General features: G+C 36.8%; 1 protein-coding gene across 2 annotated transcripts in view; it reads right to left on the bottom strand.

The window, feature by feature from the left end:
- The window catches only part of GLRA3 (glycine receptor alpha 3), a 200,957-nt gene that overhangs the window by 128,288 nt on the left and 54,792 nt on the right, over positions 1-17,877 (bottom strand). For both annotated transcript variants that reach the window (XM_045462605.1, XM_045462614.1), the window contains exon 3: positions 2,841-2,908. In XM_045462605.1, the coding sequence (XP_045318561.1) occupies positions 2,841-2,908 (68 nt within the window). The remainder of the gene's footprint in view (positions 1-2,840; positions 2,909-17,877) is intronic.

Genomic DNA, 17,877 nt, shown 5'->3' with positions numbered 1-17,877 from the left:
CTGCTCCTCACGCTTTGCCTCTCTGTTTCTCTCTCAAAAATAAACATTAAATTATTTTTAAAAAATACATTATGATGGAATATGTGGGAATTGAAAGGATTTCTATGTTACAGAAGGGAAATAAAACTGAGTAAGAGTCACTGTGGGAGTGTATGTATAATATTCTGCAAGTTTTTATGTAATATTATTTTATAAAGGAAGTCTAAAATTATTAAAGATGAGAAATTTAGCTGGTGTCGTCACCCTGCAGATTGTGTGCTATAACCATTTATGGCAGGCTGATGAATTATGCTATAAAAAGCAAAGACCTTCAGGAACCTGACAATCTTTCAGGTTTAATAAGAAGGAAATCTGGCCATGTCTTCTTTTTTCCAAGTCTCTTCCTCCATCCCACAAAGACAAGTAAGGCTGTAAGTCTTTCCAACTATTGCTGCTGAAAGTATTTTGTGGAAGCAATCTTGCAGAAGAGAAAGTATAAACATATTTTTAGGCTTTCGAGATTGTACAGTATGTATAGCAGCGATTAAAAAGAAAGGTTGCCAGGGCTAGAAATACAATTTGGAAAGTCTAAGCAGAAAAAAGCCAGTAGAGATTCCTTCATCTTTAAATATGATTTGGACTAAGAATGTACTGTAGAGGAAAAAAAATTTCCCCCCAAAATGTGTCTCTTCGGCACATGGATTATTTTAGGTTGATTATTTTTAAGAAACAGAAGACTCAACGGAGAGCCTGGGTGATTCAGTCAGTTAAGCACCCAGCTCTTGGTCTCAGCTCAGGTCATGGTCTCACACTTCGTGGGATCGACCCCTGCATCAGGCTCTGTGCTGACAGTATGGTGCCTGCTTGGGATTATCTCTCTTCCTCACTCTGCCCCTCTTCCCCACCCCCAAGTAAATTAAAAAAAAAAAAAAAAAAGTTTAAAAAAACCCCAGAGGACTCAGAAAGTTTTTCTTTTTGCCAACTGCCTAAAAGGATTTAGACAGAGGACCTGTTCCAGGAAGGGAGCTAGCACCATAGATAACTATAGTTATAATATGAACTAGGTCTGGTAGATAGGTAGGAGCCCTAGCAAGGCCTATTGGATTAAAGTCCTCTCAATGTCCCATTGTTTCTGAGTGGCCCAGCAGACACTTGTTTACCAAACATTTACTCTTTTTCACCTTCCTGTGAATTGCTGTCCTTCCCTTTGAAGTCCCAGACTCCTACTACCTTCTCCTTAGTTTAGGATAACATATATACCTCATTTTGCCTGACTATCTTTGAAATCCCTTATGTTCATGCGAATTCTTCATATGTATGTTATTATATTTAATTTTCTCCTGTTAATTGTCTCATGTTGACTTAATTCCTAATCCAGTCAAAAGATTCTTGAAGGGTAGAGGAAAATTTTTCTCCCCAGTAGTACAAATGCAGGATATAAATCAGGACAAAATATTCAATGAAAACCCAGAATATGTCAAAGCTTAAAACTGGATCATAGTCATTTTAGAGTCAGAATTGTACCAGAACCACACTGTGCTTATGCAAGAAAATTATACTCATTTTCTCTGTGTTTACACACACATACCTTCATGTGAATTTATATACGGTAGTGAAGATAATTCTATATAATGCCCAAATAAGTGAGTTAAGTTCTTCTTCACTGATGCTTTTATTGTAATTATATTATATTGAGTTTGGTAAAACCACAGAGATGCCACTAAATGACTAAATATTGCATACGTGAGGGGAAAAAAAGATGCCTAAGTAAAGTCTCTTCCTGTTGAGATAGATCCTCCATGCGTACACACACACACACACACACACACACACACACACACCTGTATATCCACCCGTAATAATTCGCATATTAGATTATTTATTCTTAGAAAATTTGCTATCAAGTCATTCTGAGATACGTAAAATGAACACAGTTCTCTACTTACTTAATAATGGTTTTGGAAGCTAATAAATTTTTAAGTGTTTTACATCCTATTTTAGCTAACGTCAGCTTTGGAAATTAATGCAAATTATACTTGCTAAATTTAGGAATGGATTATAATTCTAGGTAATTTAAGAACCACCATACATAGTTTAAATTAGAAAAAAAATTGCCTGCTAGACAATTTTACACATATGAGTGGCTCCTAAGTCTGTCTCTGCATTTTAGTTTTGCTAAAATGCACAACAAAAGCTTCAGGGTAAGGTAGAGATACAACAGGGTAAGGTAGAGATACAACATGATCGTTAGAGAAAGTTATAAAATTCAAATCAGAATAAATTTGGTCTGTAATGATAATTGTTTTGGCTTTAATAACTTCATTATATAAAATGTTCTCAACTACATAGTTCTCAACAGAAGTCTCTGTTCAAAGTGTTTCAATAAATTAAGGCAGATACCACAATTCACAAAACGTTTATAATGTTTGAGCAAAATACTATATTCATTTGGAAAAGTAACCAAATAAAGACTCAAAATAATATTATAAACACATTTTAAGTACACAGAATAATTGAACATGAAATTATTTACTTCTATGTTTATGTCTGGTTTATAAAGAGTATTGAAAAGAAATGGTTTATATGGTAAAATTTTAGTTTTAATTTGAGATTTAATATTTAATTACCAACATGGGAAAAAACATTCTTGTTTTTATTTACGTTTTCTTTACTATACCATCTCTAAATGAAACGTTATTGCCTGCAGTTGATTACAGTTTAGTTATACCATTAATTTTATTTTTTTAAATATCATTACATTAATTTTGGCTTTAAATTACATAACACTAGCAGAAAATGTGCCATTAATGTAGTTACAAAATACTCCAGTGTGAAACTTGTTACAAAGTAAACATGCCTACCATTGTCGTCTCAGCGATAGAGCCAAAGCTGTTTATGAATATGTTGCATGTGACATTAACAGGAGGGCCTGAAAGAGATTAAAACATAAAGACTATTTAGATACTCATCTAAAATATTTTTAAATAATTCCATGCTTTTCATTATCAGGTTTTTTTAAAAAAGGAACATATATATTTTATATCTGTGTACACACAGATGCATAAAATTGAAGGCAATCACTTTGTGAAATAATCTGAATTGAAAATCGCAAATTCGTAGTCTCCTTTGAATACTGAGGCTGGCCATTATATAAGTCTTCAATTTCATTTGGTCTCAGTTTCCTTGATCTTGATATCTCTAATGGCTTTGTAAATGTCAGATTTGGTAAGTCCAACACTGGAGCTCCTTTAGGCTGTTCCTATTGATTTTTTCCTCCCATGTATGGGTCCTATTTTTCTGCTTATTTTCATGCTACATATTTTTGTTGTTGTTAAAAATTGGATACATTAAATAATACAATGTGGCCACCCTGGAAACCAGACCTCCCACTTGCAATGCCCAGTTGTTGTTACTGGTGTTTATTATTGTTGTTTGTTGTTTAGTGACTTTCCTGGACTAATAGTCTGTATTTCCCCATAGTGTGCAGCCATTGAGGATTCTGTATCACACAGCGTTAGGCAGCTGCAGTGTTAAAACAGTTTCTTATGATCATTTTCTTTTCTTTCTTCTTTCTTTTTCTTTCTTTCTTCCTTTCTTCCTTTCTTTTTCTTTCTTTCTTTCTTTTTCTTTCTTTCTTTTGAGAGCGCATGTGCAAGAGAGCATGAGGGGGAGGGAACAAGGAGGGAACAAGGGCAGGGGCAGGGGAGGGGCAGAGAGAGAATTCAGCTCTAAGGACCCTGAGATCAGGACCCTAAATCACTACCTCAGCCAAAATCAAGAGTCATCAGCTTAAAGGACTGAGCCACCCAGGTGCCCCTTTTGTGATCACTTTTGTGATCATTTTTAATAAATGCCCTGGGATAGGATTTTCCCACTGAGGGAGTTCCCAGTCAAAGCCAAATAATGATAAGCCATCTGAGTGGTACTTTTCTAGGGAGCAGGCCAGATAAAAATAACATAGCTCTAGGGATGGACTTTGATACCTGCTAGGCTCTGGATTGTAAACTTCTATGCTTGAGAGGCTGCTGGTTTTCTTTTTTTTTTTTTTTTTTTTTTTTTTTTTTTCAACGTTTATTTATTTTTGGGACAGAGAGAGACAGAGCATGAACGGGGGAGGGGCAGAGAGAGAGGGAGACACAGAATCGGAAACAGGTTCCAGGCTCTGAGCCATCAGCCCAGAGCCTGACGCGGGGCTCGAACTCACGGACCGCGAGATCATGACCTGGCTGAAGTCGGACGCTTAACCGACTGCGCCACCCAGGCGCCCCGGGGCTGCTGGTTTTCAAGGCTACCAGGAGCTCAGGAGGGGAGCCATATTTACATGCCCTGTTTTTAGAGAAACCTATTAGTTTTACTTGAATACACATTCCTCAGTGTGTTGCAAGCTTTTCAGAGCTCCCGAAGGTTAACTTTGACAGTTTTTTCAGCATTTTTATTGCTTTTTTTTTTTGGAGGAGTGAATTTACAGAAAACATCATTCTGCCATTCCAGAAGTCCCCTGTAAGTGCGTTTAGCATTCATCATAAAAACCAATAATTTTTGTTTTTATGAGATCCATTTATTCATTAATTTACTAAATATTTACAAATTGTGTACACCAAATTGCAGAAAACACAACGAGATTATCATCTAGCAGGGCAGAAGGAATAAGATCTCATAAATTGTTTAATACTTCATGTAGTAAACATGTGTTGTGCTGATTCATAGATACCACTTAATCCATATAACACTGCAAATGGGTAATATTACACTACTTATCAAGAAAGGAATTAAAGTTCAGAGAGGATACTTAAGGTGCTAATGAATAGCATAGTTAGAATTGGAACCACTAGTCTGATTCTAGGAGTCATTTTTTCCCATCATATCAAGTTGTACCATGACCTTCACATAACATTACATCCCAAGGATTGCATTATCTAGCTACAGACTTTATTATTAGGCTGATAGATATATAAATCAGCAACACTGAAATATTATGTGGTAAGGGTTAAAATAACTCAGTTAAATTCTACCTACTAGTCAGATAATGCCACACACAAAAACTAAGATATAAGCCTTAGCTAAGATGCCTGCCCTTTGCCCTATACCTCTACGTACCCTTCGCTAGAGATAATCACTCCAACTTATATAATAGATTCTTTGGGGATTTACCTAATTTTCTCTAAATAATGAACTTATTTTGCTACTTTTAGATGCTCCCATTTTAAGCATATATTCTGATACCCACAGCAGAGGAGGATTTATTTAGCTTTCTTTCAAGCCATTATCACCACCTCCACTAACATAAACCTCTTTTTTTATCCTCCTAGTACACAGATACGGTTACACTGCCATTGTTGTTAGATTAGTATTCACTTTTTACATTGTGACAAGGTAAATATTATTTCCAACCAAGCCATGCAATAAATTATGATTACTTTTCTTTCCCGGTAAACACTTTCTTGAGGTTGATAAACTCTTTATGTATTTCACATAGTTTCTTCCATATGTATCATTAACCTACCCAGAAGTTCTGAAATGTCTCAATTATGTTTCTTTTTTTTTTTTTTTCAACGTTTATTTATTTTTGGGACAGAGAGAGACAGAGCATGAACGGGGGAGGGGCAGAGAGAGAGGGAGACACAGAATCGGAAACAGGCTCCAGGCTCTGAGCCATCAGCCCAGAGCCCGACGCGGGGCTCGAACTCACGGACCGCGAGATCGTGACCTGGCTGAAGTCGGACGCTTAACCGACTGCGCCACCCAGGCGCCCCTGAATTATGTTTCAATGTCAGACTCATCAGATATTTTATTAGCTTTATCTTCCTTTGGATATATTCCAAAATTAGATCCCCCCCCCCCCCCCGGAGCATAGCAGCCATCTTATGACCTCCCATAATCATTATACTGGGGTTTACTTCCATCTCTCTTCTGTCAGATTGCCTTTCATGGTCCCTGACTTTCCTTTTTACTTGGCTTATTTCTTAATTTTAGTAGAATAAATCCTTTAGGAATTTTTTGAGAAATGATGCATAAGGATGTGAAGCTTTTGAGAATTCACTTGTTCACAATTCTTTTAATGTCCTTTTAATTTATTTATTTACTATTTTTTAATGTTTATTTATCTTTGAGAGAGACAGAGACAGAGCATGAGTGGGGGAGGAGCAGAGAGAGAGAGGGAGACACAGAATCTGAAGCAGGCTTCAGGTTCTGAGCTGTCAGCACAGAGCCCAGCTCAGGGCTTGAACCCACGCACCACAAGATCATGACCTGAGCTGAAGTTGGAAGTTCAACTGACTGAGCCACCCAGGCACCCCTAAATGTCCTTTTAACATCTAAATTTGGTAGAAACCTTTAGGTTCAAAAAAAATTTTTTTCTGAATTTCAAAGACATTTCTCTTTTATTTTTATTTTCTTGCATTGCTGTTAAAAATTCCAAAGCCGTGGGGCGCCTGGGTGGCTCAGTCGGTTGAGCGGCCGACTTCGGCTCAGGTCATGATCTCGCGGTCGGTGAGTTCGAGCCCCACGTCGGGCTCTGTGCTGACAGCTCAGAGCCTGGAGCCTGTTTCGGATTCTGTGTCTCCCTCTCTCTGTGACCCTCCCCCGTTCATGCTCTGTCTCGCTCTGTCTCAAAAATAAATAAACATTAAAAAAAATTAAAAAAAAAATTTCCAAAGCCATTCTGATTCTTGATCCTTTGTAAAGATAAAAAGGAGTCTCTTTGTACCAATATTAAAAATAATTAATAATAATAATAATAATAAAACAAAACAATGTTTCATTAGTCAGAATAGTTTAAAATCATTTGTGTTTTCAGTTCACATTTTCTTGATTTCTGGTGCACAATTCTCATCTTTGTTTTTCTACTCAATTTCTGATAGCCATATGTCCTGCTGGAAGAAAGTAGAGGAAAAAACCCCACAAAATTATTCAAAACTGATGTCTACAATCCATAAGCCAATGGATCCTACGCACATTGGAATCATATGAGGATCTTTAAAAAAGATGGATACCTGAATTTTACCTGGATGCTATGGCATGCAACCAGAGCATTGATATTTTTAAAAGCTCCCCAGATGATTCAGATGTGCAGTGATGCTGGGAACCACTCAGGAATTCCAGACTAGAAAACATCTGTGCCCATTATATCGCAGTGCTAAAAATGAACCGAGATTTTTCTAGAGGTGAAGAAACAGAGAGATGGGTGTCAGGACTTAGAACAAGGCCTTGAAAATGCAAGGCCACTGATATTGATAAGAGAGTTGCCTATTTTAAGTTTGGTCACCAATGCTACTAAAACAAGTAGATGCTGTGCAGTTAGAAACAGACCAAAGCCTATTGAGCATCCAGATGTGTAGAACATAAAATTAAACAGGTAGAGAAGGTAAATTGTTTTCAATATGAAGGATGGATGTTTAAGAACAAGAAAACTTTAGGGCCTTGAGTGGCTTAGTTGGTTGAGCGAGCAATTCTTGATTTTAGCTCAAGTCATGATCTCAGAGTCGTAAGATTGAGCCCCCGAGTCTGCTTAAGATATTCTTTCCCTCCACCCTCTCTCTCTCTCTGCTCCTCTCTCCTGTCTGTACACTCTGTCTATAAAATTAAAACCAAAAATTAAAAACAAGCGGAAAACCCTATGAAAATCCTGAATCCTGGAGGTGCTATAATTATTTGACTATTAGTGAGAAGTTCTTTTTAATATTTCTTTGTCATTTTTAATATTTACAAATTTGTAAGATGGTAAGGGTGTCTTATATGTCACTATGTGAGAGAGGAGAAAACACGAATCTTTTACTTCATGAACATTTTATCCCATCTCAAGAGAAGCGTGAAGTCACAATTAACTGATAGATTTTTTTTTTTTGACTTATGTAAGTCTAAGGTATTGAACTCTAAACTATGTACACAGAGTATCTGGAATATTGAAAAAAACAATCTTTCATATTTTCTAGGTTATTCTGTGTTTTCTAAAGAATGCTGAAACTCTATTATTTTCTTTTGCTGTTAACAGTACTATGAATCTGGGGAATATCGTTTAGCTTGGAATAAATTCTCTTGGGCTCTGTTGACTCACAGCCTTTGGAAGATGGAAAACACAGGGCATTGGTATTGGGTTAATTCATCTTTCAATAAAATGCTGATGGAAGTACATCCATGTTGGGGGAACAGCTGTCACTGTAAGGCTGCCTGCTCCATCTGACTGTGAACTCTTTGGCTGAAATTGTAATAAATAAAACATCGAGCGGTGGGGGGCGGGGCAGTGGTGGTGATTCTTATTTTAATCTAGCAAGAAGCAGGGTCTTTGTTTTTTTGACTTTTATTTAATTTCTCTTCGGGCATTGAATAAAAAGCGAGGCATCCTTTATTATATTTTTTAATTTCATCCTATAAATTTAACTAGTATCCGTATAATTTTAGATAGTAGCGGTGAAAAATAGAACAAAGGTGAACATTCAGCATGGGCTTCTGCGGCCTGAAGTTAGTGATGTCCGTTCAGTTGCATTTCTGTGTCGCTTAGGCTTTATGGCAGGCCCTAGTGATTCCAGGAAGGTTCTGAAAGCCTCAGTATTAAGTACTGTGCTAGGCGGATTCCTCTGACGTTTTTGTTTTCTCCCTAAAATGTGGCACTCGCATCCCGAGTTTACCAGAGGCTCGCATAGTGACGTCAATGAGTGAAATAAGGAAAATAACATGGTTCCACAGAAGAGCAGTGGTCAAAGGAGGAGTGACTAATTGAGGCTTTCACTTATAATTTAAGAGCATGATGTTCAATATTATATGAAACAGACTTCAGCCCTGGCCTCTTCAACATGACTCCAATCACACTCAGAAAGCTCCTTCTCAAGGCAGAAAGTCAGCCTGGTTTCAAAGTCTAAATTCCATGTGGTAGTAAAGTAAATCCCAGTGGTCTGAGGTCTACGCATTAGCGTTTATTCCCCTGGTTGTAAGGTGTGTTCTTTGCCTGATGATTAGAACATACCTGAGTGCTATGTGGTTCCCATTTGACTACTTATGTGTGTATTCTCTTCTTCAGCCGGAAGAAAGGTGAATGAATTTAAGCACTAAACCTTAATTCCAAATTTCAAAAATAGAGCAGACACTCGAAATATTTGTGTGTATGTGTGTATTTATATACATATACATATATATACAATTTTATTTTATTTTAAAGTTTATTTATTTTGAGAGAAAGAGAGAGAAAGAAAGAGAGAGAGAGAGAGCATGGGAGGGGCAGGGAGAGAGGAAGAGAGAGAGAATCCCAACAGGCCCTGCCCCCTCAGTGCAGAGCCTGACGCAGGGCTCTATTCCACGAACCATGAGATCATGACCTGAGCTGAAACCAAGAGTCAGATGCTTAACTCACTGAGCCACTCAGGAGCCCCAATAAAATTTTATTTTTTTAAAAATGAAAAGGGGTGCCTGAGTGGCTCAGTCGGTTAAGTGTCCGACTTCAGCTCAGGTCATGATCTCACGGTTTGTGGGTTCGAGCCCCACATCGGGCTCTGTGCTGACGGCTTGGAGCCTGGAGCCTACTTTGGATTCTGTGTCTCCCTCTCTCTCTGTTCATCCCCTGCTCTCACTCTTGTCTCTTACTCTCTCAAAAATAAATAAAGATTAAAAAATTTTTTTTTAATTTAAAAAAAAATAAAAAATGAAAAAACTGTACTAAAAGTATAAACAAATTTGAAAATAAAAGTCATTGTTTTTAAGCGTAGTCTTGGGCTACATCATAGAATCTCTTTGATGTGATCTGAAGGTATTTGGAATTTACTTTATGAAGATGAGGTAGCCATTACAGATTTCTCATCATGGTTGTGTAGTGAACCAACACAACACAGGGAGTAGCTGAATGGATGGCAAAAGCTTTGAGACAGAGAAAACAGGAATGTACTGTTATAGTCCAGATGGGAGACAGAATGGCCCTGACCCAGGCAGTGACAGTGTAGATGGACTACAAAGAATGAAATGGATGCAGTACCATAATGTTTATGAAGCACTGTATTCTATACTTTAAGCTTCTTCTGGTCTATGGCAGATCAGAGCAGCAGATTAGAGTAATCTTTCTACCTTAGCTATTGATAAGTATATTCAAAAACTTTGTAGAGAATGAAGCTCAGAGAAGATTGTAAATATTCTATTGCCATTACAGAGAGCACCTGTTTAGCAGTCCTTGGCCAATCTGCTACTTTTCTGTGCCAGTGCAAAAGCTGTTAAATCCATCTAATACACTGCTATGTTTAGCAACAGAGCAAATAATTGCGATAGCATCCATATGGCAAATTGTGCCTTTAAATTGTTCATTACATTAGCCATCGTTGGCCCAAAAAGCAAATGACAGTAGTTACAGATGTTTTCAGCAGCATGTTTTCTTTTAGATGTCCCTTAAAGAAATAGAATATGCCTTTCAAATTCAGAGACGGATAAAGGCAAAATGGCAAAGTACATTGCAAACCCTTGGCAATTATGTTATTGCTATTCATACCAGGGAAAAAATTGTTCACAAGGTAAATCTCAAGCCAACAAACAAAGAAAAAACAAAAAGCAGCCCAAGTGTTCATGAAAATGATTCCAAGAAATTCTTAATGTAATGTTGCATTAAAACCTCACCCTTTTTAAAGACCCAGAATGCAATTGAAAGACTAAATCTCAAAAAAAAAATTGTATTTACATCTATATGCATGTACATATGTAGGTACATGTCACACGTATGTATGTAGTCAGGTCACAAGGAAAGATATTCTTTTATTTTTTACTTGATAGAAATAAATGTGATGACTTCAAATCCAGATTTTAAATCATTTGTTAGATACTTGAAAAAAGTTTGAAAATAATGGCATAAAAATAGGATCCAGTTTCTTCTTTCTGTTCCCTTTCCTCCATTTTCTTCCTGAAAATGCAGTCTTAAAGCCATTCTGTCAGGCAACACAAGATAGGCGTCCATGTTGGGATGGCCATGGGAAGGATGGGTAAACAGATAGGATGAGAAGGACATCTGGGAGACGGGATTCGCAGCACACCAGGGTGTGGGAGCCAGAGTGAGGAGGATGTTCCTATAGTGGGGTAGCTGCGCTGGTGTGGAGCCAGATTTCTTACTGTCAGAAGAGGAAGTTAAAATGTGGAAACTCAGAAAGTAGAATAAACCAATGCATCAGAGATATCAATGTAAATCATGGTTTTCAATAGAGAAGTAAAAATGGAAATGTAAATTAATAAATACATGAATATACACGTGTGTATGTATATGCCTCTGTATATGTATATACGTATAGATAGATAGATAGATAGATAGATAGATAGATAGATAGATACATAGATACATAGATACATAGATACATAGATAGATACGGGAATACACCAACTTAATCAGTTAGTCAAAATGAACATTAACAGTGATGGCAAAAATTAACATGGTCCACCATCTGATAAAATGCACTCAGAACAAAGTAACACTTCTGTGATATTTTTATTAAAATGCATTACCTAAACTGAAGCATGAAGAAAATTACTAATGCAAACTGAGGTACGTTCTGCTAAATAAAGAGATAATAATATATTTTTTAAATGTCGTGATCATGAGAGTCATAAAAAGAATGAAGTCCTGGTTCAAACCGAATAAAACAAGGAGAAATGACAACTAAATACAAGACATGATTCTAAACTGGATCTTTTTGCTATGAAGCCAATACTCAGGTAGTTGACAGAATTTGAATGGGGTCCACGAATTAGACAATAACTATATATTCATGTTAATTTTCTTGTTTCAACGGTTAGATTGTGGTTGTCTAAGAGAATGAATGTTCTTATTTGTATGATATTCTCAAGTATTGGGGCATCAGTTCAACAACATACTTTCAAGTGGTTCAGGAAAAAAAGTTTTGTGCGATATTTGTAAATCTTCTGCTAATTTGGGATTGTTTTAAAATTTAAAGAAAGAGAAATTACTACAGAAAAATACATTAAAAACTAAAAACCAAAGATAACATAAGCTATAGAGCACACCAATGTAAATTTGTGAGCATTTCAGGTGAACATTTATAGTTTTAGGAAGATTTATTATTAAAGACACTTTTCTTGCCAAAATGACCTTGTATTATGTAACAATGCAAGTAGAAACTATACCTTTTACAAAAAATAATTGTGAATTTTATTCAAGAACAATAACTCCTGGATGAATAGAAATAGTTAAAATGGATAAAGAAGATGCTAATACTTTTCCTGGAAAAAAAAAAACAGGAAGGAAATGAGTTTTAGGTACAGATGCCATTCTGGGGACAGAATGTGTTAGAGCAGAATAGACTATTTGCAAACCAGTTTTGTGATGTGGGAGAAAGGGATTAATATAGGGAAATATTACAGATGAAAAGACAGAAACCACAAAGACATTGTCAAGACAAACAATGTTATTTCTAGATAAAGAAAGTAATCATTGGAAATAGAACAAAACAAAACAAAAAACCCCAACAAATATGCAATAAATGTTTAGGAGGAATATGTAATTGAGTGATTGCTAAGAGAATACTTTCTGCCTGGATCCAAATTACACTTAAAAGTTATCAAAGACCGGGGCGCCTGGGTGGCGCGGTCGGTTAAGAGTCCGACTTCAGCCAGGTCACGATCTCACGGTCCGTGAGTTCGAGCCCCGCATCAGGCTCTGGGCTGATGGCTCAGAGCCTGGAGCCTGTTTCTGATTCTGTGTCTCCCTCTCTCTCTGCCCCTCCCCCGTTCATGCTCTGTCTCTCTCTGTCCCAAAAATAAATAAACGTTGAAAAAAAAAAATTTAAAAAAAGTTATCAAAGACCAACTGGGGTCTAAACAATAAGGTCAAAAGAAATAACTAAAATCTAGAAAAAGCTGGTAAAATGGTCTAGTGAAACAATATTTTATTGTCTTTGGATATACATTCATTTGCTATTCAATTGCTTTTTCATCTGTTAAACTGGCTTCTAGCTTCAAATGACTCCTGGATGCTTCTATTTCAAGATGGAAAACTGAGCCCAGTTTTCTTTTGCTCTGAAGACATAAAATGATGTTATCACACCAAGAATGAGAGGGAGGCCATAATCAGTTTAATGACATAAAATACAGAAGGGAGAAGAAAATGGTTGATGGATGAAACAGAGCAAAGTCTAAAAGAAATGCAGGTTAGGACAGCATGGAGAAGGGAGAGCTATCCAGGGAGACATAAAGCTTAGGGTCATCCTCTGAATGAAAAGAGGAGGGGAGTTAAAAGGGGTCTGCTGGGACAGGCCATGGGTACCTATCTCAAAAATTCTCTGCTTCCCATCCAGGGGCACCTGGGTAGCTCAGTCGGTTAAGCGTCCGACTCTTGCTTTCATTTCAGCTCAGGTAATGATCTTATGGTTCCTAAGATCAAGCCCTGCATCTGGCTCTGAGCTGACAATGTGGAATCTGCTTGGGATTCTGTCTCCCTCTCTGTCTGCCTCTTGCCTCGAAATTAAGTAAATAAACTAAAAAAACAAAAACAAAAACAAAAACACAACTTCCCTGCTTCCTGTCCTGCGGAGCAGGAATGGCCTGGGGTTCTTGAAGGCATGGAAAAACTTTTTCTTTTTTTTTTTTTTTACAAACATAGTTTATTAAGGTGATTGGAAATAATACTGTTCTGTGAATCAATGCTGACTTTTTGCAATTCCTTTATTTTCCAGCTTTATTGAGATATGATTGACATAAAACATTGCTCATGGTGCACACTGTGTTGATTTGATACACTTATATACCGCAATATAATTACCACTGTAGCATTTAGCTTCCAGATCCATCACCTCACATAATTACTATTTCTTTTTTTGTGTTGAGAACATTGATGATCTGCCCACTTGGCAACTTTTAAGTGTATAATACAGTATTAAGTGTAACCACAATGCTGTGCATTAGATCCCCAGAATTTATTCAACTTCTAACTCTTAGCAAAAAGTTAAAAAAAAAATGATTGGAGAAAGCTGAGTTTCTGACAGTACTTTAAAACTAAAGATGTCTGTGTTTGGGCACCCGGAGGACCCCAGACCAAAGCTTACTTGACACTCAACACTCATCTAAAGCACAATTCTGTTCAAGGCAGGAATGCCTCTGCCAGATTTCCCTTTCTAGTGAGAGAAATAGCAGAAAACCACCTCCTTACGACACACACACACATACACACACACCAGGCAAAACCTGTATCAGCACTCAAATCAACTTGATCTTTCCTGAACTACAGAGCATTTCGATCACATATAAGTAGCAGCTTGAATAGAGTGAACAAGATGAATAAACATAATTTTTCCTGCAGGAAGAAAAGAGAAATCATTGGGCAGAAAGGAAAAACGGAAGAGGTGAATACAAATTGAGGCACTAAATCAGATGTCTAGTTAGGGCAAAGGAATCTTCTACTGCCTTCTTTGTAAGAGGCCTGGACACCAATCGGACAGATGAGAACAGGTACTTACCTAAGTAACCAATTTTACCCTGGGAGTGTTTGCTTTAAAGAAGAATGAATAGCTTTGAACAAAGATCGTTGAGGCAAGGAAGTGCTGCTTTCCATCACTAGTATTTTCAGACAATTGAATTTTTACCAAGTTCAGGTACCTGTTTTTTACTGTTCATAAACAAAACAAACAGCTAAACATATGAAATAGCACCTGCCTAGCAACCTGTAACACAACTTTCATGACTTCACATTTGAGGAGAATGGTCTAGGCTAAAGACGACTGTGAAGACACCAAAATACAGTCACAGAATTAAAACCTTCCTACACATTCCAAATAACACCATGTAAAGGGCGTCAAGGTGACTCAGTTGGTTAAGCATCCAACTCTTGATTTAGGCTCAGGTCATAATCTCATGGTTCATGGAATCAAGCCCTTTATCAGGCTCTGCACTGACAGCATGGAACCTGCTTGCCATTCTGTCTTCCTCTCTCTCTGCCCTTCTCTCTCTCTCTCTCTCAAAATAAATAAATAAACATCAAATGACACCATGTAAAATATCAAAGAGTCATTTATGCCACAAATCTGAATAGTCCTCCTTAAGTATAAAGGAAAAAGACAAAAGGGTAAAGGGTATGGGTGGGACATAGACGAGAAAAGATTAGATTTTTTTTAAAAGAAAGTTATTTTGGAGAATAACACAAAACAATGCTAGCATAAGCCATACTTTTCTTTTTAAAGAAAAATATGCAGTTAGAAAAAATAGGCTATATGTAAGGGAGCAAAAATCAAAATAGCATATTGATTTTTTTTTAAATACTAAATGTCAGTAGGCAATGGAACAATATCTAACAAGCTTTTCAGCTAGAATTCTGTAGCTTGATCATCGTATAAAGTTACTTCAATGTCAAATGTATAAACAAGAGATTATCAAGTAATTCTATTCAGTGATAAAAAGAAATGAGCTATCAAACCACAAAAAGACACGAAAGATCCTTAAAAGCATATTTCCAGTTTGAAAAGTCTTCATGCTATAGGATTCCACCTAGATGACATTCTTGAGAAAACAAAACTCTACAAACAGAAAAAGATCAGTGGTTGCCAGAGATTTGGGGGGGGGGGGAGAGAGAATGACATTCATAGCTGAAGCACAGGGGATTTTTAGGGTAGTGAAATTCTTCTGTACGATACAGACATGATGCTTGCATGTGGGTTACTCATTTGTCAAAAGCCACAAAATGTACATCAAGAGTGAACCCTAATGTGAACAGTGGACTTCAGTTCATAATAATAATACATCATTATCAACTGTTGATGAATAGTTATTCAGTAGTTAATCAATATTAATTCATCAATTCTTTTTTTTTTTTTAATCTTTTTTTTTTTTCAACGTTTATTTATTTTTGGGACAGAGAGAGACAGAGCATGAATGGGGGAGGGGCAGAGAGAGAGGGAGACACAGAATCGGAAACAGGCTCCAGGCTCCGAGCCATCAGCCCAGAGCCTGACGCGGGGCTCGAACTCACGGACCGCGAGATCACGACCTGGCTGAAGTCGGACGCTCAACCGACTGCGCCACCCAGGCGCCCCTAATTCATCAATTCTAACTAATGTATCACACTAATACACGATGTAAACAATAGGGGAAATTGTGGGGGATGGGAGAGGGTATGTGAGAATTCTCTGTACTTTCCAATCAATTTTTCTGTGAACCTAAAACTGCTCTTTAAAAAGCCTAGAAATTAAAAAAAAAAAAAAAAAGATGATCAGAAAGTGTATTTTTGAGGGTTTTTATTTATTTATTTATTTATTTTTGAGAGAGAGGGACAGATGGGGGGGGGGGGAGATGGAGACAGAGGGAGACACAGAATCCAAAGCAGGTTCCAGGCTCTGAGCTGTCAGCACAGAGCCCTACACGGGGCTGGAACTCACGGACTGCGAGATTATGACCTGAGCCGAAGTTGGACGCCTAACCGACTGAGCCACCCAGGCACCCCCAGAAAGTATATTTTTAAATTACTCCTGTTCTGAAAACTAGGAAGTGTTTTATTGTATCTTTGTGTGGAGAGAGAGAGAAATAAAACTTAAAAACAAAAAAGAAAAAAGGGAAACTTGGAAATTAAAAAAAAAAAGGGTCGGATGTAAATATGAATTCAAGAAACTGCTGGGTACAAGGATTTGGGGGTCTTCCCTTAAGTTGTCTGGACCTCCAAGCCAGTTACATGACTGGCTCTGGGGACCATGCGGTTCAGTCTGCAGTGCAATGCTTTCTGTCACTGTGCCTCTTTTGTTTCTACTGTTCCCCTAGACAGGAAGAGTTCTAAAGAGAAAGAATTTCAAATTCCAGGGAAGAAATAGTGTTGTCTGCCTATTATTTTTGTTTTTAAGATGGAAGCAACAGTTCCTATACATATCATTTCTGTCCTCTAAGGCCACATTTTTAAAATAATGATTTATGCAAAACTCTAATTTCTGTTGAAGGGTCAACAAGTTTAATGACATGTGAAGCTTTATTTGCTAATTCTTTTTAGCAGACTCTCAGATCATTTCCAAACCCAGTTGTTGTTATTTGGTGTATTCTTTATAATAGAAATCAGGGGCGCCTGGGCGGCTCAGTCAGTTAAGCATCCGACTCTGTCTCAGGTCATGTTCTCATGGTCCGTGGGTTCAAGTCCCACACCAGGCTCTGTGCTTTGAATTCTGTGTCTCCTTTTTTTTCTGCCCCTCCACTGGTCATGCCCTGTCTCTCTCTGTCTCTCAAAAATAAATAAATGTTAAAAAAATTTTAAAAAAAGAAAACATTGTACTTAACAGAACTAAGATATAACAGAGATTTGGAGTTGTTTTCACACTCAAATTATCCTACAGGCAAAGAGGGTGGGGTTTTTTTGTTTTGTTTTGTTTTTTTGAGAAACATGATTCTCACAAAAGTTTAAGTAAGTTATGAGTATTCTGGAGGGGAAAAGAACAGTTTATTAATTAGTGAAAAAGAAAATGTTGGTGAGTCAGGCATTTGGATGTTTTAATTTCTTTCAGTATTTATTTTTATAAGTAGTTAATAGTTATATTTAATTTAATTACTAAGATAATTTTTGATACAAGAGACTGTGCTATCTGTGCTCCGTGCCAATTTAAAGTGTTTTCAGAAAATTATTTATTCCTACTTTTGTGGGTATATTTTAATAACATATTTAAAACATTTAATCTTAAACAGGTCAGATTTTTAAAGGTGTAGCTTTTTTAGAGAGTTTTTTTAGAGAAAAATACAAACACATCATAATTTACATTAAAGAAAAATGTCTACATCTAGATTTTTTATGTTAGCAGTATATAAAAAATAAAATCAGAGTAACATTTTAACAAAAGTCATTTTATATTTTTTTTTACTTTTAATTAATTTTATTGAGATATAATTGATATATGACATTATATTAGTTTCAGATATACAACATAGTGATTTGACAAGTGTTTGTGTTGCAAAATGATCACCACA

Source organism: Leopardus geoffroyi, chromosome B1 (assembly GCF_018350155.1).
Source record: "Leopardus geoffroyi isolate Oge1 chromosome B1, O.geoffroyi_Oge1_pat1.0, whole genome shotgun sequence".
Lineage (NCBI taxonomy): Eukaryota > Metazoa > Chordata > Mammalia > Carnivora > Felidae > Leopardus > Leopardus geoffroyi.
Note: the sequence above shows the minus strand (reverse complement) of the source record. Positions and strands in the feature narration are given on the sequence as shown.